The sequence below is a fragment of the Panthera leo genome, chromosome E1 (assembly GCF_018350215.1).
Source record: "Panthera leo isolate Ple1 chromosome E1, P.leo_Ple1_pat1.1, whole genome shotgun sequence".
Taxonomy (NCBI): Eukaryota; Metazoa; Chordata; class Mammalia; order Carnivora; family Felidae; genus Panthera; species Panthera leo.
In genome coordinates this window covers 56,418,807-56,444,105 of record NC_056692.1, presented here as the reverse complement: position 1 = coordinate 56,444,105, position 25,299 = coordinate 56,418,807, and the positions used below count along the sequence as shown (strand labels likewise).

Sequence of the window (25,299 nt, the reverse complement as noted above, 5' to 3'; positions counted from 1 at the left end):
GGAGAGGCGTATGGGCTATTCTCAGCCGCTTGCCCTCAGCAAGCCCTGCTCCCACAGTTTACACAGTGGCCCTTTATCACTCAGCAGCAAGTTCTAGACTGAAGTTTGCAGCGCCTGATTGTGGCATCCAGTCATGTCTTGACCCTCTGGGTTACAGCACCCAGGAGAGAGCTTTCTGCAAGGCCTGGGGGCCCTCAGCAATTCGAGATCTAGTGGGATGGGCCCGGTGCCCACGGTCAGTAGCAGCCAGAGCACAATTTGCCTCTGTCTGGAAAATGCTCGTCCTGTGGGGGGGAGTGGGTGCTTTGAAGGACAAAGCTCATCACAGGGGTTCACATGCGGGGCAGTTGCCAGATGACCCTGAGAGGCCGTCCTCCCACTGCGACACCCTGTCCCGAGATCATCCCGACGCAAGGGTTATGTTGAAGTCAGTCTCCTCACCCGGAGCTCCTGCCTTCCCTTGTAGGTTCAGGTCCCCAACCGTTGCCGAGTTGCCCAGCCCCCGTCAACTCCAGCTGGCAAACACTAAATCACTGCCATGCCTCAGGCCCCGGGATCAGGTGCTGGGGGCGGGGGGGGGGGGGGGGGACACCTATCACTGTCCCCCACTACTCTGCCTTCTTAGTGGTGGGATTACCCCTGAAAGAAGCTGTTAAGAAATTGGCTGGAAACAGACTTCTCATTATCATATTGCCGAGCCTGGAGAGCGGGTGGAAGGACCCTGGGGAAATGGGGGCTGGGGGCATACAGCCACCTTGCTAACTAATGGCAGTCCTTCTGATCCAGTCGTCCTTCTGCCCTGCCAGGCCTGGGAGGCTCAGGGCAGCTGCTTCCTTTGACTCACAAAGCTGATTATTGAGAAGGATCCAGAGCCCAGGGAAGCGGCCTTTCACTGTGGCTGTGGTTCACTGGGAAGCGTCCCCACGGTTGCGGGAAGCAAAGTAGCATGATGGCCCGAGACACCGGGCAGCCACTGAAGAAATGGGGGGTGAGCAACCGGCCAGGGCAGGGAGGCTGGGCATTGGGCAGAGCTCTATTATTAGAACCTCTTTCTTGTCATGTCTCCTTGGGGCGAGTGTAGGGGTGGGCAGCTGAGGAAGCGTGACAGGCATGCCACACCCTCACAGAGAATGGTGGCCAACAATGTCACGAACCAGAGCCGGTCCCTTTTAAGGCCAGGAAACAGTGCTCTTTGGTGCTGATGTATAAGTTGCAATTTTAGGATTACCAGGCTTCTTACCCAACAGGGGCGTGGATTCCAGCAAAACTACGTCGTAGGGTTCCCAAACGGTGGTCAAGGTGAAAGTCAGGGGTCACTCAGATGGTACTAGAGTGAGGTCTGGGCCAGAACTCAGACTTCTTGGCGCTGGGGTCCTGGCTCTGCTCAGCAACCGAGTGGGGACGGTATCACCAAACACAGAACAGGCAAGGACACTCTTCTAGGCTGAAGACTAAAGAGACAAGACAGACAAACGCAATGCCTGATCCTTGATTGGGTTCTGGATGGGGTGGGGGTGGGGAGCCATAAAGAACGTCTTGGAGATAACTGGGATATGTTTCAAATAAATGGTTTATTAGATGATTTTGTTGTATTCAACACAGTTTCTTGCGTGATGCTGGCGTTGTGATTATGTGGAAGTATGTTGTTGTCCTTAGAAAAATGCATGCCTAAACATTTAGCAATAACATAGAGTGATTCTTTTTTCTTCTTCTTCTTCTTTTTTTTTTTTTTTTTTTGCATTTACTGTATTTATTGAAAAAATCCGCCTATAAGTGGACTTACACAGTTCAAACCCGTGTCGTTCAGGGGTCAACGTATCATGATGCTAATCGTTATACACACACACACACACACACACACACACACACACTCAGGGTGGGTGTGTACGTGGAGAGAGAATGGAAAGACGGCAAAATGTTAATAATCGGTGAATCTAGGTGAAGGGTACGTGAGTACCTTGTTCATTGTTTTATTCTTCCAATTTTTCTGTAGGTTTGGAATTTCTCAAAATACAGTGTTGGAGACTTGATGAGCACCGGGAAACTTATAGAATTGTTGAATCGTTACATTGGGCACCTGAAACTTTTATGACACTGCATATTCATTATACTTGAATCACAAAAAAATACAGTGTTGGAAAAAAAAAAGAAACCCAGTGGGGAATTTCTCAGGACGGGGCTTGGTTTTTCAGACCCTCAGGTGGTGTGGGTCTGACTGGGCTGCACAGCCTTACCTGGCTGTCCCCACTGTGCGGCGGGGCCCGGGTTCACCTCCTTTTTTTGTTTTCTTTTTTTTAAAGTTTTATTTATTCTGAGAGAGACAGAGACAGCACGAGAGAGGGAGGGGCCGAGAGGGAGAGAGAATCCCAAGCAGGCCCCGCACCCTCAGCGCAGAGCCCGATGCGGGGCTTGAACCCGTGAACCGTGAGATCACGACCTGAGCCGAAATCAAGCGTCAGCTGCTTAACTGACTGAGCCCCCCAGGCACCCCCCTGGTTCACCTGCTGTTAGGTCCATGCTGTGTCCCCTACCCTCACCATCCTTGTCACCACGGCTGTGTCCTGCACGCCCCCCCCCCCCCACCAGAGACCACAGAATGATTTAGGAGCATGTGAATCCCCTCCCCCATCATCCGTCCTGACCTTCGTGATGCCGACATGGCCCCACTTTCTGTTCTCTCAACGAAGGCACAGAAGCCAGCCAGTGGAGGGCGAGACAGATATCTGTCAATTGCTCACTTTGGAATCTTGTCTTAGCTCGAGCTGCTAAAACAAAATGCCAGAGGCTGGGTGACTTATACACTAGGAATCTATTCCTCCCACTTCTGGAAATTGGCGAACCCAAGATCAAGGTGCCGGCCGATTCAGTTCCTGGTAAGAGCCCACTTCCTGGTTGTGGACGACCACCTCCTTGCTGTGTCCCCACGTGGTGGAGAGAGAGCTCTCTGGTCTCTTCCTCTTCTTATAAGGACAACAATCCCATCCCGGAGGCCCCACTCTCAGGACCTCATCCAACACCGGTGACCCCCACAGGCCCCACTTCCAAATACCATCACATCGGGGGGTCGTGCCGAGCTGCGGACAAGAGTCCAGGGTTCGGTAGTGCAAGACGGTGTCTTCTGTAAAGTCATTTCAGCTCAGAAGTCTTCTTCCGTGTGAGAAGGAAGTCCAGGGGCTTTCCCGATGGCTCAACTTTGTTCTTGCTTTCGGAGATAGTCTTTTTTTTATAATTTTTTTTTTTAATGTTTTATTTGTTTTTGAGACAGAGAGAGACAGAGCATGAACAGGGGAGGGGCAGAGAGAGAGGGAGACACAGAATCGGAAGCAGGCTCCAGGCTCCGAGCCATCAGCCCAGAGCCCGACGCGGGGCTCGAACTCACGGACCGTGAGATCGTGACCTGAGCCGAAGTCGGACGCTCAACCGACTGAGCCACCCAGGCGCCCCAGCTTTCGGAGATAGTCTTATTTGCACACAGAAAATTCAGCTGTCAGAATTTTCTACGTAGTGGGAGGTGGTAAATTTTTAAAGAATCTCTCTCTTTCTATATATATATTTTAAGAGAGAGAGAGAGAGAGAGCACTTGCAAGTGGAGGAGAAGGGCAGAAGGAGAGAGGATCTTTTTTTAAAAAAATTTTTTTAGAAAGATCCTTCATTATTATTTTTTTTTAATGTTTATTTTTATTTTTGAGACAGAGCACAAGCGGGGAAGGGGCAGAGAGAGAGGGAGACGCAGAATCTGAGGCAGGCTCCAGGCTCCGAGCTGCCAGCACAGAGCCCGATGTGGGGCTCGAACTCGGGAACGGCGAGATCATGACCTGAGCCGAAGTCGGGTGCTTAGCGGACTGAGCCACCCAGGCGCCCCTAAATTTTTTTTTAGTTTAGTTATTTATTTTGAGAGAGAGAGAGAGAGAGAGAGGGAGAATGAGTGGGGGAGGGGCAGAGAGAGGGGGAGAGAGAGAATCCCAAGCAGGCTCTGCGCTGTCAGCGTAGAGCCCAATGTGGGGCTTGATCCCATGAACCGAGAGATCATGACCTGAGCCAAGATCAAGAATCCCAAGAGTCAGACCCTTAGCCAGCCGAGCCACTCAGGTACCCCGAGAAAGAATCCTAAGCAGGCTCCACACTCAGCATGGAACCTGACACCAGGCTCAATCCCGCAACCCTGGGATCATGACCTGAGCCGAAATCAAGCATCCAAGAGGCAGACACTCAACCGACTGAGCCGCCCAGGCGCCCCAAGAGCATGTCTTAAGAGACAAAGCTGCCTTTCTGGAACAGCCGGAGCCTGACCACACCCGGTCTGCCACCGTTAGGGACAGGTGAATGAATCAGGACTTCAATGGGGTTCAGAAACCCCCTCCTACGAGGGTCGTGCTGTGCACAGACAGAGCGCCTTGCTGACATCTTTCTGCTTGCGGCTTGGTCGGAACCGAAAAGGAAGCCTGGGATGCTGCCGCAGGATGTCACTCCCCTCCCACCCGGAAGGGAGAAGTATCAGTCGCGTTCTCCTGGCCACAGTGGCTAAAGAATAACAAGTGAGATTAAATGGTCCCAAGGAAACCCAGCGTGAGAATGCACGGTACTTGTTTACCTAATATTTTTGCCTCTGAAGAGCCGTAGGTAGGACTTGGGCGGGGGGGGGGGGGGGGGGGGGGGGACGTCCTTTAACCTCTGTGCCTCTAGGCCTCGGTTTCCCCAAACTGAACGGCTTGAACGAAAACAACCTCTGATATCTCTTAGAGTGCTTGGCAGTCCACGATTATCTGTGTGCACGCGTGGGTTTCGTATTTGCAAGTTAAATTCCACGTTGTTAACACTGGTCTGGCCAACGTGACCTCTGGTTGAGACAACCCTGGGCACGTTCTCAGCAAGGACCTAATTCTGTGACCTCGGTATTAATAGTGTTTCTCCTGGCCAGATGCGTATTTGCTGAGGACTCAGAATCTGAGAGCAATCCCAAGACAAGCAAACACCTCCAGTCCAGATCAGTAAACCCTGCTCCAGGGGTCCAACCATTTGTATCTTTATTCTTCATGAAGCCTAAAACCAGTTTCTCTGCCTGCGGTGCAGAGGCCTCCTTAGACATTTTAAACACCGGCCACCCGTCTTGTGTTATTATCCTTAAAGCTGGTCGTGGTCAGAATTCTTCAGCCTGGTCGGTCCCCCTGCACGGTGGTTTCATTTCATCCTGCGCTCCCAGCCCTGATTTTGTCCCCGGGTTCTCGCTGTGCATAACCGTCTCTATTTATCCCGCAATGTAGACACTAGAATTCCACCTAATCCTTGCTGATAAGGGGAGAATGCTGGCTGGTGCCTCTGGGTGGTTTTTTTTTTTTTTTTTTTTTTTTTTTTTTTTTTTTTTTTTTTTTTTAAATGAAGCTTTTGATGTCCTCCAAATCCTCTTTGTAGGAACGATGCCAAAAGCCGTTCATCTGAGAGGATTGGATCTGGCGTGCTTGGCCATCTGAGCAAGAGAGTGTGTTTAGGGCTTGTGAATGTGCCCTCATTTGGGATATGAGGTCGGAGTCCAGGATGGCCCTGTTAGTCTGGATGGCTGAACTTGGCCCCGCAGCCTGGCTCCTCCACGGCCCCGGGTGTTGTGTGCTGGGAACGTGAACGCTGGGTCTCAGTCTCTCCCCTCCTCTCCCCGTCTCCCCCCATCCCCGCTTCCTGAGTCAGCATCTTACCCAGTATTCTTCCTTTGTTCTTGGTCCACGCTGGTCAAGCTCATGCCCATATCAAGTGGAGGGCTCACCTCTGGACCCGGATCGCCGCTGCTGCCTCTGGAACACACTGACCACTGCCCCCCCCACCCAGCCTCTTCCTGAGCCCCATCTCCTGCCTCCTCAACATTGGCCTGTGGTTGTCCAGTGAGCACCTGACACGGCCCTGTCTGTTAAGTGCTCTTGACTACTTCTTCTTTTTTTTTTTTTTTTTAATGTTTATTTATTTTGAGAGAGACAGAGTGTGAGCAGGGCAGGGGCAGAGAGAAAGGGAAACAAAATCCGAAGCAGGCTCCAGGCTCTGAGCAAGCCGTCAGCACAGAGCCCGACGCGGGACTCGAACCCACAAACCGTGAGATCGTGACCTGAGCCCATGTGGGACGCTTAACCAACCGAGCCACCCAGGCGCCCCTAGTGCTCTCGACTTCTGTTGCCCGAGGGGTGCCCTCGGCCCCTCCCCGCCCCCAGCGTCCTTCACCACCTGCTCAGAATTCCTCCATGGCTCCCAAAGCTGCTCAGGCCAAAAGCCCACACAACATCCTTGTTTTCTCATTTTCCCTGCGGCCCGAAGTCATTCCATCAGCAAGTCCTGTCGCCTCTGCCTGTGGGATACCTCCTCCTGACGTCAGGCCCTCCTCTCCACTCCAGGCTGCTCCGGCAGTCCGTGGCTCCTCTGGGCTGTGAAGGAACCTCTCAGCGGCTCCCCCTGCTTCCAGCCCGCCCCCCACATTCCGCCCAACAACCAGCGCGATCTTTATAACCTGGAAACGGGCCCCTCACGCTCTCCTGCTCTAAGCCCTGCGGTGGCACAGAATACATTCCAAACTCCTGCCTCGGCCCTGCGGCCCGCCCTGCCTCCTCTCTGCAGCCCCGGCCGCCTTCCCAGTGCTCAGACACACCAGGCCTGCCCCCCATCCGGACCCTGGGATTTGCTCTCCGCTCTGCCCGGCGGACCCTCCCTGGCCTAGACCTTCACATGACTGCTCCTGCCCCCTTGCCTTTCAAGGCTCTGGCGCCTGAGCACCTTAGCGGATAGAAGTCCCCCACCCCTGCTCCAGCACGCCGTTCTATCGGGCTTTCTTCACGGCACTCCACAGGGTCTGAGGTCATCCCTTATGTCTGCCGAAGCGGAATGTCGGCTCCGGAGAACAGGGTCCCTGCCTGCCATGGTCACGGCCACACCCCCAGCTCCTACAGCAGGCTCAGCACACAGTAGCACCCACCACATGCTTGTGGAATTTATAAACCGCAGGAACAACAAAGAGAAGGAACGGGGCAGCCCCTGCCAGGAGGCGATGCCACCTCCTCGTAGGACTGGCCTGGGCAGCAGGCAGAGGCCATTTCTCTTCATGCCCCCGGATGCCCCAAAGAGGCAGACGGCTCTGTAAGGTAGTGAGCTCCCCGAGGCTACAAGTGTTCAAACACACTGGAGAACTTTCATCAAAGGTTTTATCAGCTATAGGGTTTTGAATTAGGTCAAAGCCACTTAGATCGGTGGCTTTCTCACATTTTTAAAAGCACTAGCGGGGCACCTGGGGGGCTCAAGTCGGTTAAGCGGCCGACTCCGGCTCAGGTCATGATCTCACAGCTGGTGAGTTCGAGCCCCGCGTTGGGCTCCGTCCTGACAGCTCAGAGCCCGGAGCCTGCTTCAGATTCTGTCTCTCTCTGCCCCTCCCCCGCTGGCACTCTGTCTCTTTCTCTCAAATATAAATAAACATTAAAAAAAAATTAAGGGGGTGCCTGGGTGGCTCAGTCGGTTAAGCGTCCGACTTAAGCTCAGGTCATGATTGTGGGTTCAAGCCCCGCATCGGGCTCTGTGCTGACAGCTCGGAGCCCGGAGCCTGCTTCGGATTCTGGGTCTCCCTCTCTCTCTTCCCCTCCCCCGCTCACGCTCTCTCTCTGTGTCAAAAATAAATAATAAAACATGAAAAACAATTTTTTTTAAGGCGCTAGATACCTTTTTTCTTCTTCGATCTTAAATGGAAGCCCAGTGCATAAAGCAAAAGCAGATCTGCCCTGGGTGGAGGTCTCAGCCCCTCTATTCCCCTGCCCCTCCTCACAGCAATCCCCCCAGTACCCACCACAAAGCTCCAGGGGTCTGCCCACTGAGGGCAAAATGAAAACTGAGCTCAAGACCATCCTCCCCGGATTCTGTGACCTCAAAGGACCCCGCGCAAAGGAAGGAGGAGCACCCAGAGGTGAATGCCCGAGATCACATACCCGAGGCCTTGGTTCCAAGGGGGACCCTAAGTTCCAGCCTGCCCTCCCATGGCAGCCCCCGGGGGACGGGAGAGGAGAACACTTCCCGGGAAGCCTTAGAGACTGAGCCCCTGAATCAGGAAGCAGAAGAACTTCACAGGCCTGGGGATATTTGAATTGAACCCGGCAGCCGTCATTTTAGGGTTCTAGTGGGGAAAAAAGCATGATCGAGCTGGCATTTTAAGGTGTTCTCAGAGCAGATGAGTCAGGGGAAAGTGAGGTCGAGGACAACGGTGCCGTTTCAGGCGTGAGAATGAGGGTGAATCTTAGGGACTTTTGGGGGGGGCGGGGCGTGGCGGGGAGACAGGGACAGCGGTTGAGAAGCGGAAGCAGAAAGGAAGCAGGAGGCTTGAATCAGCGTTCCCGGGCCATGACCAAGTGTCAGAGATGCCGTGATCACAGAGAAAGGCTGAGAAGGGCCAGTTTGAGATAAGAAGACACAAGTTCCTCGGCTCAGGGGTGCGCCTTATCCAGCCGCAAATACAGGGTCCCCTGCCTGGAGCTGTCACTTGGGCGTGCGGTGGCTGAGCTGTTTGGACGTTCGGGCGGGGGGAGAGAGAGAGAGAGCCGCCGTGACCATGACCTCTGCCGGCCCCACCCTCCCCGCCCAGCACAGGCGCTCCAGGAGCTGGCGCCAGGTCTGCGCCCGCAGCCGCTCCCCTCTGAATGCAAAAGATGAGCAGCCTGATTGACTAATGGCATCTTTCTGGGAGGGGAGAGAGCACGGTCACACCCCCTCTGCCTGCAGTGGAGCTGGGGGGGGGGGGGGGGCGGGCAGGGAGGGAGGCAGCGCCCGCACGATGCCCGTTGTTCTCGGTGCCCACGTGGGAAGCCTGCAGCCGCTGCGGTGGGTGGGGCTGCCCAGGCTGAGGAGAGGTGCAGGGGAATCGTGCAGGCCCCTCTCTCTGTTGGCTGCTGCCGGGGAGGGAGGGTCGGGCATCCCCAGGGAAGTGAGGTCTCCCTCTCCCCCTGCCTGGCGGAGCCGTGGTCCTCTAAAATCACTCCCAGATTAACCAGGGGCCCTGCCGCGGTCACAGCCCAGTTGGCTTTGGTGGCAGCTCACAGGGTCCCAGCAGAGCCTGTGTGCGGGACCCCAGGGCCGAGCCTTCTGCTCAGGCAGACAGAGAGATGTTTCTCTCTCTCTCTCTCTCTCTGTCTCTTCCCTACCCGTCTCTGTCTCTGTCTCCGTCTCCCCATCCTCTGCCTCGCGCTGTGCATCAGGCCTAGATCAGCCAGGGCAGCCATAAAAGGCAACATGCTGTCTGCAGGCTCGCACTGGCTCTGAGAAGCCTCCCCCCTCGGCCTCTGGGAGACCCTGGCCCCTGTGCTTTGCCTGTCCCCCCACCCATCCCTCCACTGGAGGAAAAGTGGCCGGGGCCACGTGGCGTTAAAACCCTCGGGTTCTATCCAGTAGCGAAATGCTGGGACTCTTGGTCAGGGAGGTGATGGGGTTGGGTTCCCCGCCTGGGACTGCTTTGAGGACCAGCCAGGATGACGCCAGCTGTCTGTCTCAGAGGGTGTCACCGACTCACAGTTTTCACAAAATTGATTTACACTGGCTTGCTAGGGCGGCTTGAGACACAGACATTTACTTTGTCCAGAACTGTGAGATCCAGACGGGGGGGCAGGGTCTGTCTCTCCCGAGGCCTCTCTCCCCGGCTTGCAGGGGCCACCTTCTCACTGCGTCCACCCGGGGCCTTTCCACGAGCACACGCATGCCTGGCGTCTCCCTGTGTGTCCTTTTCTTATACATTTGCTCTTAGAAGGACACCAGTCAGATCGGAGCAGGACCCACCCTCATGGCCTTGTTTTAACGTAATTCCTTCTTTAAAGGCCCCCTCTGCAAACATAGTCACAGTCTGAGGTACTGGTAGTTGGGACCTCAGCATATGACTTTGGGGAGGGACATAATTCAGTCTACAACACACAGGTGCCATGTGTCACTCTCGGGACCAAGGGCAGTGACAAGAAATCCACATCAGTGGGGACGCCTGGGTGGCTCTGTCGGTTGAGCGTCCAACTTCGGCTCGGGTCATGATCTCACAGTTGGCGGGTCCGAGCCCCGCGTCGGGTTCTGTGCTGATGGCTCAGAGCCTGGAGCCTGCTTTGGATTCTGTCTCCCTTTCTCGCTCTCTGCCCCTCCCCCGTTCACACTCTGTGTCTCTCTGTCTCTCCTTCAAAATTAAATAAACATTTAAAAAAAAAAAAATAGAAGAAATCCACAGCGATGGGCTCTTGTGGGCTGGCAGTCCCCACTCTGAGCAGCTGCCGGGGTCATGCTGCCCCAGGCGTGGTCCTAGCCGAGCTGTGTCAGGGAGCAAATCCACGGGTGGGGTTCCGAGTTCGAGACCCCCAGGGCATTGCATCGAACCAGATTCAGGTAGGCTTTCGCTGATTCATTTGACAAACACTGAGCTGAGGGCCGAGTCCCTTACCCTCCCAGATCAGGCCTTACATCCCTCACCTGCACTTGGACCCCCCCCTTCTGGAAGTTCATCCTGCCTCCTATCCTGCCCTCACCATGCCTTCCTACTTCCTGCTCCAAAAATGCCGGTCTCCTCCTCTTTCTCCCCATTTAAAAGCTGCTGGGGGCTCCTCAATGCCTTGTTCCCTATAAGATCTTCCTGGTGCGAGCCCTGCCTCCTGACCCCCGTGATCCCCTGCGGTCACACCAGACTCCAGCCAGTCACTGCAAAAGCCGTGAGGCTCCCCACCTGGCGTCCCCTCTGGGGCCTCGCTGTGCCCCTCAGTCCCACCCGATGCGGGACTCGAACTCACGAACTGCGAGATCATGACCTGAGCCAAAGTCGGATGCTCAACCGACTGAGCCACCCAGGCTCCCCTGTTCTAGCATTTGGTACATGGTTCCACCTTACTGCTTTCCTTCACTGTCATACACATAGTTCACAGTTCATTGCCTTTTTTTTTTTTTTAATGCTTCTTTATTTTGAGAGAGAGTGCAAGCAGGGGGAGAGGGCAGAGGGAGAGACGGAGAGAAAGAACCCCAAGCAGGCTCCACACTGGCAGCGCAGAGCCCAGCGGAGGGCTCGAACCCACAAACTGTGAGATTGTGACCTGAGCTAAAATCAAGAGTCGGACACTTAACCCACTGAGCCACCCGGGCGCCCCCACAGTTCACCATCTCGAGGCAGAGAGTCTTGGACGGAGGCTGGAGGGCCACCGCCGTCCAGAAGGATGGCCATCTGTGGCCCAATCGCACTGTTTACGAGACCTGTCCATCTTATTACCGGTGTCAGCACTTGGGTTTTTCTGTTGTGTACACGTTTTTTATAAAATAAGGCCAAAATGCAATACACAGCGTTCTGTTTAATAATGGAATCCTTTCCATTATCATGATGTTATCTAAAAGCCCACTAAGTAAGCCCAGATAAACTTGTGGGCCTGGGGTGCTTCCCCAAAGCACAGGTGGAAAACTCCAGCATCCTACCCATCCCCCAGCTGCCGTCCTGCCGGCATCTGATGCAGGCAGCACTCTCCCGAGAGAAATCGATGTGTTCTGGGCTTGCTAAGTGGCGGGTGAGGAGGCGATGACAGGGGTCAGGACTCTGGCTGTCGGTGACAGCAACTTGGCTGGTTAGCCTGCGCAAAACTGGGAGTTGAGTCTCTCACGGACAGGGGAAGGCCAGGGTGGAGTGGCCTCGGGGACAATCACAGCCAGGCGCCCCCCGATCGCCCCCCGCCAACACACACATTCCCAGGCTCACAGCTCTGGGACAAGACGTCCCTTCTCCCCAAGCAGAGTTGGGCCATAGGTCACATCTGCATGCTGGTGTGTTGAGGGAGGGGGTGTGACTGCCCTGACTGGCCGTGCCCGCTGGGCCCAGAGGCTTCGAGGGGCGTCTTCTGAAGGAAGGGCATTTCTGCACAGACAGAAAACAACATGTGGCCAATTCAGCACTATTTTCCAGACTTCACGAAGACTGCAATAAAAAAATCTATTTTATTTTATTTATTTATTAGTTTATTTTGTGAAAGAGAGAGAGAGAGCAGGGGAGGGGCCGAGAGAGAATCCCAAGCAGGTTCCACGCTGTCAGGGCAGAGCCCGAGGCGGGGCTCAAACTCACGAACTGTGAGATCACGACCTGAGCTGAAATCGAGAGTCAGACGTGCAACCAAAGGAGCCACCCAGGTGCCCCTAAAAAATCGATTTTAAAAGCCACAGACCCACACGGGAAATTTTATAACGGCATCTATCTATCTATCTCTACCACACACATAACACTATTTATCTTTAATTTAATTCTGGGTTACAGAGGTACCTCCAAAGTCTTAGTGCAGTTTTAAGTTTTAATAACTTAAGAAATGCGAATGCTACAGAGCTACAATACACATAGTTGAATATTTACTTATTTAAATTCCTTTTATACTTAGCTTCCTGACATTTGAAGGCTAAGGTTTTCATTTTAACTCTTTGTGTGCCAGAGTCTGCATGGACAGGCAGGTAGAGGAGTCCTCTCCCACGGGCACCTTGGTGAGCTGGTCGACCCCCCGCTTAAAATCATTTACAAGCTGTCAAGGGGCGCCCGGGTGGCTCGTCGGTTGGGCGTCCGACTTCAGCTCAGAACATGATCTCACAGTTCACGGGTTCGAGCCCCGCGTCGGGCTCTGTGCTGACAGCTCAGAGCCTGGACCCTGCTTTGGATTCTGTGTCTCCCTCTCTCTCTGCCCCTCCCCTACTTGTGCTCGCTCTCTCTCTCTCTCTATTTCTCAAAAATAAATAAACATTTAAAAAATCACCAATTTCACAGTTCAAAGACCCATTGAACCGTAGCATTTAAAAATGTAGCATTTTTAAAATATATTAAGAGAAATCCATGTATCTCCATGCATATTAGAAAATCCAAATTATACTGAAATGTGTAAGATAGAAACAAAAGGCTGCCTCCCCCAGCCCCTCTCCCCAAAGGTAGCCACTAACGGTGTCTCATGCGTCCTTCCAGAAAACTTCTTCTCGGTGATTATGAGCATGTATGTGCATTTTCATTTTTATATTTACATCCAGAAGATGGCCCCTCTCACACTATGCTGCTTCTTGCTTTTTCCCGTTGGAAATTTGTCCTGATGCATGTTTCACATCAGTGTGTACGGCTGCCTCCTTGTTAATATTTTTTAATGTTTATTTATTTTTGAGAGAGAGAGACAGAGCATGAGCAGGGGAGGGGCAGAGAGAGGGAGGCACAGAATCCGAAGCAGGCTCCAGGCTCTGAGCTGTCAGCCCAGAGCCCGACTCGGGGCTCAAACTCATGAACCGTGAGATCGTGACCTGAGCTGAAATCAAGAGTCGGTCACCCAACAGACTGAGCCACCCAGGCGCCCCCGGCTGCCTCCTTTTTAATGCACACTGATGCATGGTGTGTGTGTGTGTGTGTGTGTGTGTGTGTGTGTGCTGTGATATATTCAACCTGTTAATATTTTGGTGAACATGTTAACCAAATATATGGAACTCTAAGGATGAACATTTCAGTGGTTTCCAGTTTGGACTGGTTTCTGCGGCACAAAATCAGAGTCACCGTAGAAAAACCCGGACAAATGGTTTTCCAGTCCAGAGCAGGTCCCTAGCAGTGGGTGTGCTGGGTCACAGGGGTGTCTCCTTACCCTGCCTCCCCCGAAGGGGCCTGCCCCCGCCCCCTCCCCACAGCCACAAAGATGCTTTGCTGGGCAAACTTCTCGGGGCATCTGGACACCCAGGCACCACGTACTGACCTGCGCTCTGGGCAACATCGCTCACCTCTGACGCTGAGCCGGATGGAAACTGAATGGAGAGCCCTGCTCCCGTCTCCCGCCCGGCTCCCCCTGGCTGCCTTTTGTGAGCGACAGAAAGTCAAGGCCCTTCAGGGTTTGCCACTTACGACCCGCGGTTGGGCTCGTGCAGAATTGCAGCCCAGCTTCGCTCACTCTGCCGTGAGGGACAGAGCTCCTCCGCTCTGCGGCCGCTCCTCCCTGCCCCTGCCGAGGCCGCCACCCTGGCTGCACCCCCCCCCCCCCGGGCGCCGAGTCCCAGAGGCCTGGGCGTGCTGCCTTCGCCGCCCGGGGAGCTCACTCCGTGTGTGCCTCCCCCTTGTAAACCGGGGGTGTCTCCGGATCCGCCGGCCCGCTGTCCATCACAGCTCCTTGGGCCGCGTGTCCCCGGTGCCCCCCAGCATTCCTGCAGGTTGGAGTCACTCCTTCCTCCCAAGAAGGCCATCTCGGGACGCTCCTTCCAGCCGTCTGTTTATTGAGTCCATTCGTGGGAGAGCCGGGCCTCCAGGAGGTGGGGGAAATGGACACTGAAACGGGAGGAATGAGGTTCCAGGAGGCAGAGCCCGTGAACGCACCTTCTCTGTGATGGCCCGGCCCCGGATGGCCCGCCAGCTTTCCTCTGGTGCCTTCAGTTGCACCCAGATTGTGGGATGGGAGTCCCCAGTCCCTTTACCAAAACGGCATCCACAGGCTTTGACCAGCACCCACCCGGAAAGGGTAAAGAGACTGAGGTCCAAAGGTCAAAAGCACAGCACCTCGGCCCTTATTGTCTTGGCCAAACAGCGTTAGCTCGGGGATCATACGGATTCCACCTGCTGGTTAACCGTGGCCCCCACCAGGGTCCTCCCGACCACGCCCAACAGACAGGCACCGGCGCCATGTGGGCTCAGACTGGCCCTCGGCGGCCCCTTCCTCTCCTGACGCTCTGCCCACGGCTGCCCCGCCTCCCCAAGGCGGTCACCGGCCTCCAGTGCCCCCACCGCTGTGGCGCATCCCTCCCGCCCGGGGGCCAGGGTCAGGTCGCTTTCACCAAGGGGTCGGGGACGCCTGGGTGGCGGTATCCGAGTAAACCATGTCGAGCTCCGGGCACCGGGCGCTGACTCTCTCTTTGTCTTGCAGGAAGAGGAGCAGGAGCATGATGGCCAGGAGGACCCACCCCGAGCAGAGCCTGAGGAGGAAGATGGTGAGTGGGATCCCTGCCATCAGACTCTGACCGGCCAGGAGAAGGGAGCAGGCGTGTCCGGGAGCATTAAGGAAACTGGGCAGCTCGAACCCGACCGGGTGGAAGGCGGTGGGCTTGTCCTGGGCACCCCCGGGGGCCAGTGCCCTGGACGGACAGAGGCAGAACCAAGCACGGTGTGGGTTTCCGCTGGGTCTGTCGTGTTTTATTTCTTGAAAACAAACACAAACAATCAGGGGCTCCTGAGTGGCTCCATCAGTCGGTTAAGCGTCCGACTCTTGATCTCGGCTCAGGTCATGATCTCACAGTCTGTGAGTTCGAGGCCCGAGTCAGGCTCTGAGCTGCTGGTGCGGAGCCTGCTTGGGATTCTCTCTCTCTCTCTCTCTCTGTCTCCTCCTGCCCCCTCAAAATAAATAAACAAACTCAAAGACAAAAGCCAAGAAAACAAAAAACAGCAACATGTCAACATTTGTTCATCTACACGGCAAGTACACGGAGGACGTGCATTCGTGTATGTCTGAAGTAGTTCTCAATTTGTCAAAAAGGCAAGACTGTTGCTGTGACTTTTGGCCGACTGCTGGCAGGGGCAGTGGAAAGAACGCGTTGCAGGAATGCAGTGACCGCGGCTGGTGTGGGCGTGTGGGCTGGCGGTGCGGCTGCGCTGGGGGGCCCCCGGCACCCCGCTGAGGCCCCACAGGCCTCTGCGGCTTCTGTCAGTACTGCCTCAGGGGAAGAGGGAAGGGCAGGCAGCTGGGGAGCCCGGTGGGGGGGACCCTGCTCTCCTAGCTTCTCCATCATCTGGGGGTTAGAGATGCACGGGAACTGTGGCCCTGGGGTCTGTCCCTGCCTCGTGGCCCCAGGTGGCTGCAGGGATGCCAGAGGTGGGGATCCCGTTTGTGACTTGGGGACATAGAAAGGGGCAGGAGCCGAGGCCGCTGGAGGCCCCTCGGCCAGGACAAGGGGAGGCTCACTAGCCCCACCCCCAGCCGTGTGCCTCATCACTGGGCCCTCCCTCCTTATCTGACTGCTGCCCCTGGACGGCCCCCAGCCCCCAGCCGCCACCTGCCAGCTCTGACAAGGCAGGGGAGGGGAGGGGAGGGCTATGTCCCCAGCTGTCAGAGGAAAGAAGAGTGGGCCCCCAGGCCCTCGGCAGCGAGCAGCTCAGCTCCCAGGCTAATTGATTAGTGTCGCTAAGATGCCCTTCCTAAGCAAATTGGTGAGTCAGTCACACAAGGCTGCAAGAAGTCCTCCTCCCCGGGAGGCTCTCACATTGAAACCCCCTGGTCTGGCTGGATTGGACGCGGCCGCGGATCACTCGGTACGCCACGTGTGATGTGATTAAGGGAAAAGCTTTTCCGGACGGACATTCGTTCGTTCATTCTGCCTGGCTCGGAAAACATAAAATCATCAGACCTGCCCCGTAAATTGAAACCTTGAGCAGCACCCAGCTGGCAGAATTAAAATCGCTATTTTTCTAAAACATAGCAACACAATGACCTTGACGTTGAGGGTAGTTGGGTTTCTTTGTTGCCTGTCTTGGAGGTCCAGAGCGAGCGTCGTAGTTGGTGGTTGGTGTGTTGGTCAGTGAGCTCAGTCTGAGACCGCGGCTCTGTGTGATTCCGCCCTGAAGGCAGGCTTCTCAGGGCTTTCCTGGCAACCAGGGACCCAGGCCCCTCAGACAGGGGCTCGGAATTACTCAGCAAAGCACCCAGATCCTCAGATGCAGGCAGGCCATACCTGGTGCTGTTGGGAGCCCCTGATCCTGCGGTCCACAAGGACCCAGCCCTTGGTTTGTCAGCCTGAGCTGTGTTCCAGAAGAGCCGGCCAGCGGGGACCAGGGTCTCCAGTGGGGGGTGGGGGTGGGGGGTGGGAACGGATTCCCCTGTCTCTGCCCCAAGCCCTGTCTCACCTGGAGGAAGAACCAAGCCCCCCCTCCCTGACCACGCGGCCTGGCCCCTCTCTCTGCCACCCAGTGCCGCTGGCCTCCCTGCTTTACTGGATCTGTCTCCCAGACAGCGCAGGGTTTGCTCCCTTCGACTATCATCTGCAAAACCCTTCCCGATGCTACCCCCACCCCATCTCCAGTGAAACTTCCAAGCAGCCCCCTCCCTGCCTCCCACACCCCTGTTCTTTCTGCAGAGCCCTCATGACCAGCGTCAAACTCTGTATTTTACTTATCCTGGCTTGCTGCCCATTTGATTCACGGCTAAGCCCCCAGCACCTAGCAGAGAGCTCACTTCATGTCTGCAGAAAGAATAAAGAGCCCATGAATCCTGGTACTAATGTAGGAACTTCTCCCTAAGGCAAGGCCACAGCCCCAGGGGCGCCCCAGGAGGACTGTGCCCTGGGAGCCGGCCAGCATCCTCCTCCCGAGCCAGGTTTTGGAGAGCAGAAACACAGCCCCCACCACATTACATGTGGGTTCTGAATTTGCATCCAGAACCTTCTTCCTTCAGCCCAGAGAGAACCTGAATCAGAGGGGCTGAGGCCCCTTCCTCCCCCTGAGCCCACATCAGCCTGTGTGATCAAGCCGGACAGCCGCCAGCTGGAGCTCAGGGTGGCCTGGTGGCAGGGTGTTCGAGATTCCTGACATTGAAGTGACAGAGAGGTAAACCCTCTAGAACAGAACTGAAAAGGACTACCTCTGTGTGGGAGGGTGATTTGCTGGCCTCCACGTTGCCCTTAGTCAATTCTTTATACCTTAATGGAAATTAGACAAGACAAGCCAATCAGTCTCTGTCCCCGGGGTGGCCAGAGGCCGTCTGCCCTACACCTGCTGGGTTGAAGGACCACTTACGGCCATCGATTCCCGGGGGGGGGGGGGTGCTCTCTCCCTCCGATACTCAGCCCAGGGCTCCGCTCTGAAGCTCTTTTCTCTTCCGTCCTGGCAGTCTCTGCTCAGCACCTGCCCTGGCTCCCTGGCCCACATTCCTGCCTTTCTCTGTCCAGACCTCTGGCGTGCCCTCTCATCAGGCCTCGAGATTGTTTGTTCTAAGGCAGCTAAGGAGTCTGCTCTCGGGGACTGGCAAATCCCGGTACACCTATTCAGTACTAGGCACCGGTTTGGATGCCCAAATTCAACACGGTGTGAAAGATCCCACATCACTCCTGTGAGCTGGATGAGTTATTTCAGATTTCTGATAGCTGGCGGGCATCCCCCAAGCCCCAGAGCCTGGAGGACCTCGGCAGAAGGATCAGGAGTCCCTGTGCCACCCTCCGGGCCTGGGACCCGAGGAGAGGCAGGGAGCCCAGCACCTTGGCCCAGCCTGCTGGGTCTGATGTAATTCGCACAGCAGTAATGGGGGTGGGGTGGGGGGGGGGCGGCTTCAATGACGAGGGTAGAGTGTCCTCGAAGGCAGCGGCTTGGCGGGAGCCTTTGCCAGACAGCTCTGTGGATGGCTGAACCCTGCCTTGGGGGAGGGGTCCAGCATTTGGTGGATGGAGCCATACCGTTTGGGGAGGGGGACTGATTTCTCTCCAACTATCTCATTTTTGTCTCTGTATCCCCCTTTCGAGTCCCTAAGTCACTGTGGGATTTCATGGAAAGAGTGTGGGAGGGAGCCCTGCCAGTCGAGCAGAAAAGTCGCAGGTGCCCTCTCGGAGGCCTGGGCAGCACGTGCGTGGTCACCGGGGTGGACGGGGGGGGGGGGGGTGGAGGGAGGGACTCGGAGTCTGTGGGAGGCGCCCAGCCCCCTCCCCAGTCCCACGTGCCAGCTCTTACCCCCTTCCCCGTCTCTTCCCTGCAGGGGGAGAGGTCTTCTCCTTTAAATACAGCCCCGGGAAGCTGCGGGGAAACCAGTACAAGAAGATGATGACCAAAGAGGAGCTGGAGGAAGAACAGAGGTAGGCCGCACACCTTCCTCTCCGACGAGCCAGGGCTGTCTGGCCCTGCCCTCGGGGGCCAGGAGAGGAGGCGAGCTGAGCCTCGGGCCAGCTGCCTGCCCCCACCCCCTGCCACCCTCCGTTTTGTTTTGTTTTCATTTCAGGGGTTCTTTCCTATCAGTCTGTCCTGCCTCCACTCAGCCGGCTCGTCTCCCCTGGAGACAGTCCCCTCCGGGGGCTCGGGAGGACCCGCTGAGCCCCTCCCCTGCCCCACCCCGCCCCGCTGCAGAGGGAAAAAGCGAGATGCCGGGCAAGAGCCTGGACCAGATAGAGTTCATGACAGAACCAATCTGTCACTTCAGGACAGAGCTCGATTCTTCCTGCTCGTCTATCTGGCCGCTCCCCTCCAGCCCCTCCTCGCCCAGCGGCCACCTTCCTTCTGTATCTGTTCTGCTCCGTGGAGCTCGGAGGCAGAGGCAGCCGTGTAGCGCCCCGGGTTTAGAGTCGGGCGCCCCCCACCCCCGCCGGACACCCCCCGCACACCCGTGGGCTAACCTCCGCGGATCCTCTGCGCTCCGTCCCGCCAGCGTGCCAAGGAGCGCTCTGGAAACAGCAGGACAGCTGGGGAAGGGAGAACCCGGGGTCTGACCCTGAGCCCCGGGGTCTCCAGGCCTGGAGCCTGCTGGCGTGCTTTGGTTCAAGCAGGATCTAAACGGGAGCCCAGGCTTGTGGTGACCACCGCCCGCTCGTTAGCACAAGCTGGGGTTCTCGGGTCACAGGGGACAGGAGGGTTTATTTTTCCAGAATGCATAACTCAGCCACCCTTTCATTGCCACTGGCCACACCACTCAGGGTCCCTCAAAAGTCAGAAGCCGCTCTGTCCACGAGAACCCGCATTTCCCTTCCTGTGGCTGTTCCCTGCTTCTTCCAAAGCCGGCCTGGAAGGCTCTTCCCTGGGGGCGGAGGGGTGGCGGTGCCGGCCCAGCGGGAGGAGGACCCGGAACAGGGGGACCTGGCCTCCAGGGGAGCCCCCCCCCCCACACCTCCGTGCTGATGACACTGCCTGTGGGTGTGACCCGGTTTGCTGCCTTTATATTTCAGGATTGAGCTGACCTCTGACCTCACTTCCCTGTAGCACGTTCCTTAGGTCCTGAGCCACACATAATCTTGCAAATCCTTTTGGTAAGGAGACGGACTTCTTAGACCACTGGTGCTTCCCCCCTCCTGTCTGTTAATGTGTCCCCAACATGACTGGCGTGGTCTAAACCTCCCCCATCCCCCCCGCCGCCTTCATAACCAATTAATTCATTCTGCGCACCGAGCACCCAGCCGCCTCGTTCTTCGCCAGCACGGGGGTCGCTGGGTGACCAGGCCCCTCTCCCAGGGCTGCAGGGTCCTGGGAGCCCAGTGAACACGAGTCCCCCGTGGGCCTCATGGACCAGCTGGCGGGGAGCTAGCGCCCCCTTGTGAGGCTGGGCAGAACTGTCATTCCCCTGGGGACCAGGGAGGCTGCCGGAAACCCCCTGGCTGTCCCCCTGCCACTTTGGTCCTGCCCTAAGAAGGTGATGCAGCTGATAAAACCTCGTGTGGCAAAAACCCCGGGCTCCCAAGTTGTGGGACAGGCAGGTTTTTCGGCTCAGAGGAAGGGGTGGCCGACTTCAGCCCTGGTCACCATGCTCAGTGTGACCAGAACACGGCCACTCTGGTTTTCCTGTGGCCTGTGGTGGCTTCTGCGCTGCTGTGGCCGGAGTGAGAAAGCCCACAAAGCCCAAAAGAGTCCGTATCGGGCCCTTTACAGAAACATTTCGCAGCCCCGGGATTAAGGACAGGCAGGGCTGGATGCACCTGTGGGCTCTCGAAGGTCCCCGTGGACGGAGCTGAGGTCCTGGCTCCCGGTGCTCAGAGGATGTGAGGAGCCATTGGAACAGGAAGGACCAGTTAGGGGATGGATGCCAGGCCTCGGGCCAGGGGTCAGACGGCCACTGTCGCTGGGCTCCGAGCTGGGACCTTGGCGATGGGGAGGGAAAGTCCCTTCTCTGTTATGTGTAGACAGGAGGGTCTTCCGCTACGGAGTCTTCGGGGACTTGTCGTATGTCAGTTCACACCTGGCTATTCCGTGCGGTGGAGACCGCGCCCCGGGTGTCGCTCTTGGGGTGAAGGGGGCGATCTCTCCTCATCTGTAGGCTGTGGTTATCACCGCTGCGCCCCACCTTGAGGGGCTAAACACCGTCCTCGAAGGGTGGAGCTGGAGTTCATGTTCATTTTCATTACCGCCCTTCCCCAGCATGCTCCCCGCGGCTGTTGGACGAGCCTGCCTGTGCCTGCTCCCTCCCGCCCCTGCCCCTGCGCTCGGCCAGCTCACGCGGCACTGCATGGGGCCCCTTGACGCGCCACCCCTCTTAACGGCTGCTTCTGTTCCTTGCATGGCCACGCTTGGGGTTGCAGAGGCTGGCAAGTTTGGCTTTGTCTTTTCATCTACAGCACGGTGGTTCCCGTGTGGCCCGGGAGAGAGCCGACGACGGGTGCGAGGTAGCTCTGGTCCCAGCTGAGTCTAGGAGACGGCCCTGGAATCCCAGTATGGAAAAGAACAGGCATATTATTGTCAAACCACTAAAACCACAGGCCAGCGAAAAGTCTGCTCCCTTCTCTGCCTGTCAAGATTCTTTCTGACCAAACTCTGCCTGCTTCTAACTCCTCTCCTGGTACTCCGGCTCCCAGTCGAGTCGCAAGCTAGTTAACAAATAAATGCTGTAAGTCCCCGACGTTAAATTTATCACCTCAGCCAACAGAGCCGTATCCAGAGCCCGAATCTTCAGTGGTCCCACTAAAGAGCATCCCCCAAAGCCTCACTTTATACGTTTTCAGAACACGGCCTTTAGGAAGCAGGACTAGAGTCAAGACCCCAGATTGTCCTTCCGCGTGTTTAAACGGACATTCCCATCCTTAGACTCGCCCGCAGGTCAGGTTCCTTCTGCCCAAGGGGTCGGAAATGGTAAGGTTTGCAAATCCAGAGACAGCTGCTGCCGCAGAATGAGCCCGCTTCTCACTGGCTGCACCCCCTCCTCCGAGGTGTCCCCTGGGGCCTAGGGCTCACAGGTATCCTCGGCACTGCCATGCCGGGCTGGGGGACTGTGCGTTCGCACCGAAGCTCCTCTGGGAGGCGCCCCATCCAGCCTCAGGGTGTAGCTGGGCTGGCGGGTTTGCAGGCTGCGGACCGCTCCTCCCCGCTCCCAGAGCTAGTGAAGCTGGAGGCTTGGCAGGAAAAAGAAAGAAAAAAGCACCCCTGGCCACACCTGTCCTTGTATGCCATCCGTTCTTCCCACCTTCCGGTCCAAAGTGGCTCTGATGGATGGGAACCTGGGACCCCAGCACCCACTCCATTCTGAAGGTCCTCGGCAATGTCCTGACCTTTCTGGGTGTGGACACGACTCTAGTGGAAGGTGTTTTGTTCAGCATAACAGGGAAGGGCGAGAGCGGGCGGAGGAACCCAGGCTGTGGGATATTCCCGTGTCCGCAACCTGGTGTGTCCGTGAGGGATTTGCCCGTGTGAAGGTCTAGAAACATGAGCGACGCTGACCTCCAGAAGAGGGCGCCAGAGGGACAAAATCGTCTCCTCTTCCCTCATCAAGTCTGTGGGCTGCTGGGTGTTGTTTAGACGGGGTGGGCACACATCCTAGGGTGCCAGTGTCCCCGGCGGGGACAAAACCCAGCCAGTGGGAATAGGAAGAGCGGGACGGGAGGGCCCCAGGGAAGCACATAGCCAAAGATCCGGAGCACCCAGTATCTGTCTAGACGTCTGCCCTGCCCAACTGCCTAGATGCGGGGGCCCCCTCTGCCTAACTAAGTGCCTCACGGACGCAGAATGGGGGTCGGCGGGCTGCCACGGTGCCACGCTCTGGGGGACAGACTGTCTTGCTGCAGGTGATGAGAAGCAAACTTACCCCGTGTCTGAGAAACCAGTGTCCAGCCCGGCTTCTGCAACTCCAAACGTCCTCCCCCGTCGTCCCCGATGTCCCCCTTTCCTCCCCGCCCCCACCCCCGCCCCGTGATACTTGCAAGATGGAAGGAGTAAAATAAATGATCTTTTCTCCCTATTTCTCTTTACAGAACCGAAGAATAATGAAGTTATCCTTAGCCTCCTGCTAAAGGCTTTTTCCCTTTGACATCTTAAAAGCTTGAGCGCTAGAATGGAAATCCCCAGAGCGGAGCCACGCGGGCTCCCGGGTGCCTCTTGCCTACATAAACCCGCTGGGACCTAGAGCCTCCGTCAGGACCCGTCCCTCGGCAGGGAGGATGCCAGGGGGCGCCCTGGCCCCCCACCCCCGGGGGAGATGCGTTCCTCCCTGTTGGCACGGATGGCTCGGTTAAGCAAGGGTTTCGTAGACTTTGATTTTTCGTATCACTGAACCCAGCTCTCCACACACCCTTCACACCTGTGATATGGCCAGTGGCAGCCACCTTGTCATTTTAAAACCATGTGGCTGCATTCCAGCCCCCCAGCCCCTGCCTTTTCCTCCACTGACGCCTAACCCGGGGAAGACTTGGAGGCGTGCCAGGCAAATGAGGGCGAGACGCCGGCGCTCAGTGGCTGGCTTAGGGGTGGTCTCGTCTTCCTCTCCCTGGGGACCCACTTCCCCCTTCCGGGCGCGGTTGTTGGGGGGGGCGGTGGTGAGAGACGCTATATCGACGGCGGGGCGGCAGGGAACCAGCGTCGGCTATAGATTCGCGGTTGCCCTGACTCTGCATTTCGAGGAGGCTTGAATCCAGCCCTCTTGTTGCTAAAAGAAGCCTTTTCACTGACGCTCTTATCAAGCTCGGCCGAATCTCCACCTTCGCTTTGGCAGAAGCAATAAGAATAGTTTGCTTGAAATAGATCTCTCGACTATGCCTTTTCCTAGAAGGTTTCATAGATAAGTTAGAATTTCGCGAGAGAACGAGAGCAGTCCCAGATCCGTTTCTTGGAATTTTATATTGTTCGACGTTTATACTATACCAGGCTAATGTGCAGTTTTTAGATGTGTTGGTTACAACATTTTTTTAAGAAGTAAGTTTTTTAGAAAAACGATCGCCATCTGATGGAAGGCCGGGATGTCAACCCCTAGGCCGTGTCGCATTCCCAGTGACCCTCTCCTCTGGGCCTCGAACCTTAGGTTTAGGGACGGAGCGCGGGACAGAACACCAGCCACACCGAGACCTGACAGGTAGATGCTGTCTTGTTAGCACCCAGGGCCCCACACACGCAATACGACGGCCTTGTCCAGACTGGGATCTTAATGACACCGTGAGTGGGTGACTGCCTCCCTCCGGGTCAGCTACCTAGCTAGTTAGTTGTCTGGAATCTTTCTGAACACGGCTCGTGGGCCCCAAGCCTCACGTCCTCCTGATGGCTTGGATCTGTGTATTCAGCCTTTGTTCAGCCCAATAAACTTTGAGTAGATGATCTCGGTGACCGTGTGTTTTTTTCAGTTTCGCTTTGCTTTTAAGAAATCATGTCCTTTGAACCCATTAGAATTTGAGCTCTCATTCTGATGCCCGTTACCCTCTAGCAGAGTACAAGTCCTATGTCTGCGAAAACTGCCCGAGCGCCGCGGCTGGCGAAAATACCTGAGAACTTGCGTTCACTCGGGGCGGGGGGATTGTGATGCCGTCCAGGGACCCCAACACACACCCTTTCCAGTCCCAGTGCTTTTGTCGGACTGTAGGGTACAGAACACCTATGGCAGGACAGGAAAACGGACCGTAGAAATCACAGTTCCCAGGGCGACGAAGAGAGGCTGGGAGTTGGGACTTGAGTATTTCAGCTTCTAGATGCTGCTCTAGCCAGGAAACCACCTGCTGGATGGGAGATAAGGGGTCACCGATGAAGGAGTCTGGTGGGACGAGACCAGACGGTGGGACCCCGCCCCGGGCAGCGCTCTGGGTGCTGGGTGGCCAGAGGCCGTGCCGAAGCCCTGCCGTGTGGCGTCTAAAGCAGAGCCGGCCGCAGGGAGGGCGGGTGCGCAGGGAAACCTCAGGACCAGCCTCGCTGCCAGCACCTGGAGCGGGAACAGGCCCCAGACTGGCCCCGAGCCCTGTTACCCGCTGCGGTTTCACCCCAGCCTTTCATAACACTCGCGCCCCTGGGAGCTGTCCTGTGCTGGTCAGATGGGGTGGCTGAGCCTCTTAAAGACAGCAGCCCTTGAGAGGCACCCGGGTGGCTCAGTCGGCTGGGCTTCCGACTCTTGATTTCAGTTCAGGTCATGATCTCATGCTTCGCGAGTTCGAGCCCGGCGTCGGACTCCATGCTGACCGTGCAGAGCCTGCTTGGGATTCTCCCTCTCCCTCTCCCGTTGCTCCTCCCCTGCTCATTCTCTCTCTCTTTCTCTCTCTATCAAAATAAATAAGAACTTAAAAAAAGAAAAAGATAAGAGCCCTTCACTCGCAGGCCTGTGTGCAGGCCAGTTCAGGGCGCCCGCTGGCCATAAGGTATGTGTGCAAAGTAGGAAGAGGAGCCCCTTCCTCCGGGCAGCGAGACCCCGCGCCAACCCTGCTCCTGGTCAAGCCGCCGTACGCACC

At 56.5% G+C, this 25,299-nt stretch overlaps 1 protein-coding gene across 1 annotated transcript in view; it reads left to right on the top strand.

Annotated features, from left to right (window-relative positions):
- The window catches only part of MXRA7 (matrix remodeling associated 7), a 28,466-nt gene that overhangs the window by 1,680 nt on the left and 1,487 nt on the right, over positions 1 to 25,299 (top strand). The window contains exons 2-3 of the mRNA XM_042916889.1: positions 14,862 to 14,925; positions 18,669 to 18,765. Of these exons, the coding sequence (XP_042772823.1) occupies positions 14,862 to 14,925; positions 18,669 to 18,765 (161 nt within the window). The remainder of the gene's footprint in view (positions 1 to 14,861; positions 14,926 to 18,668; positions 18,766 to 25,299) is intronic.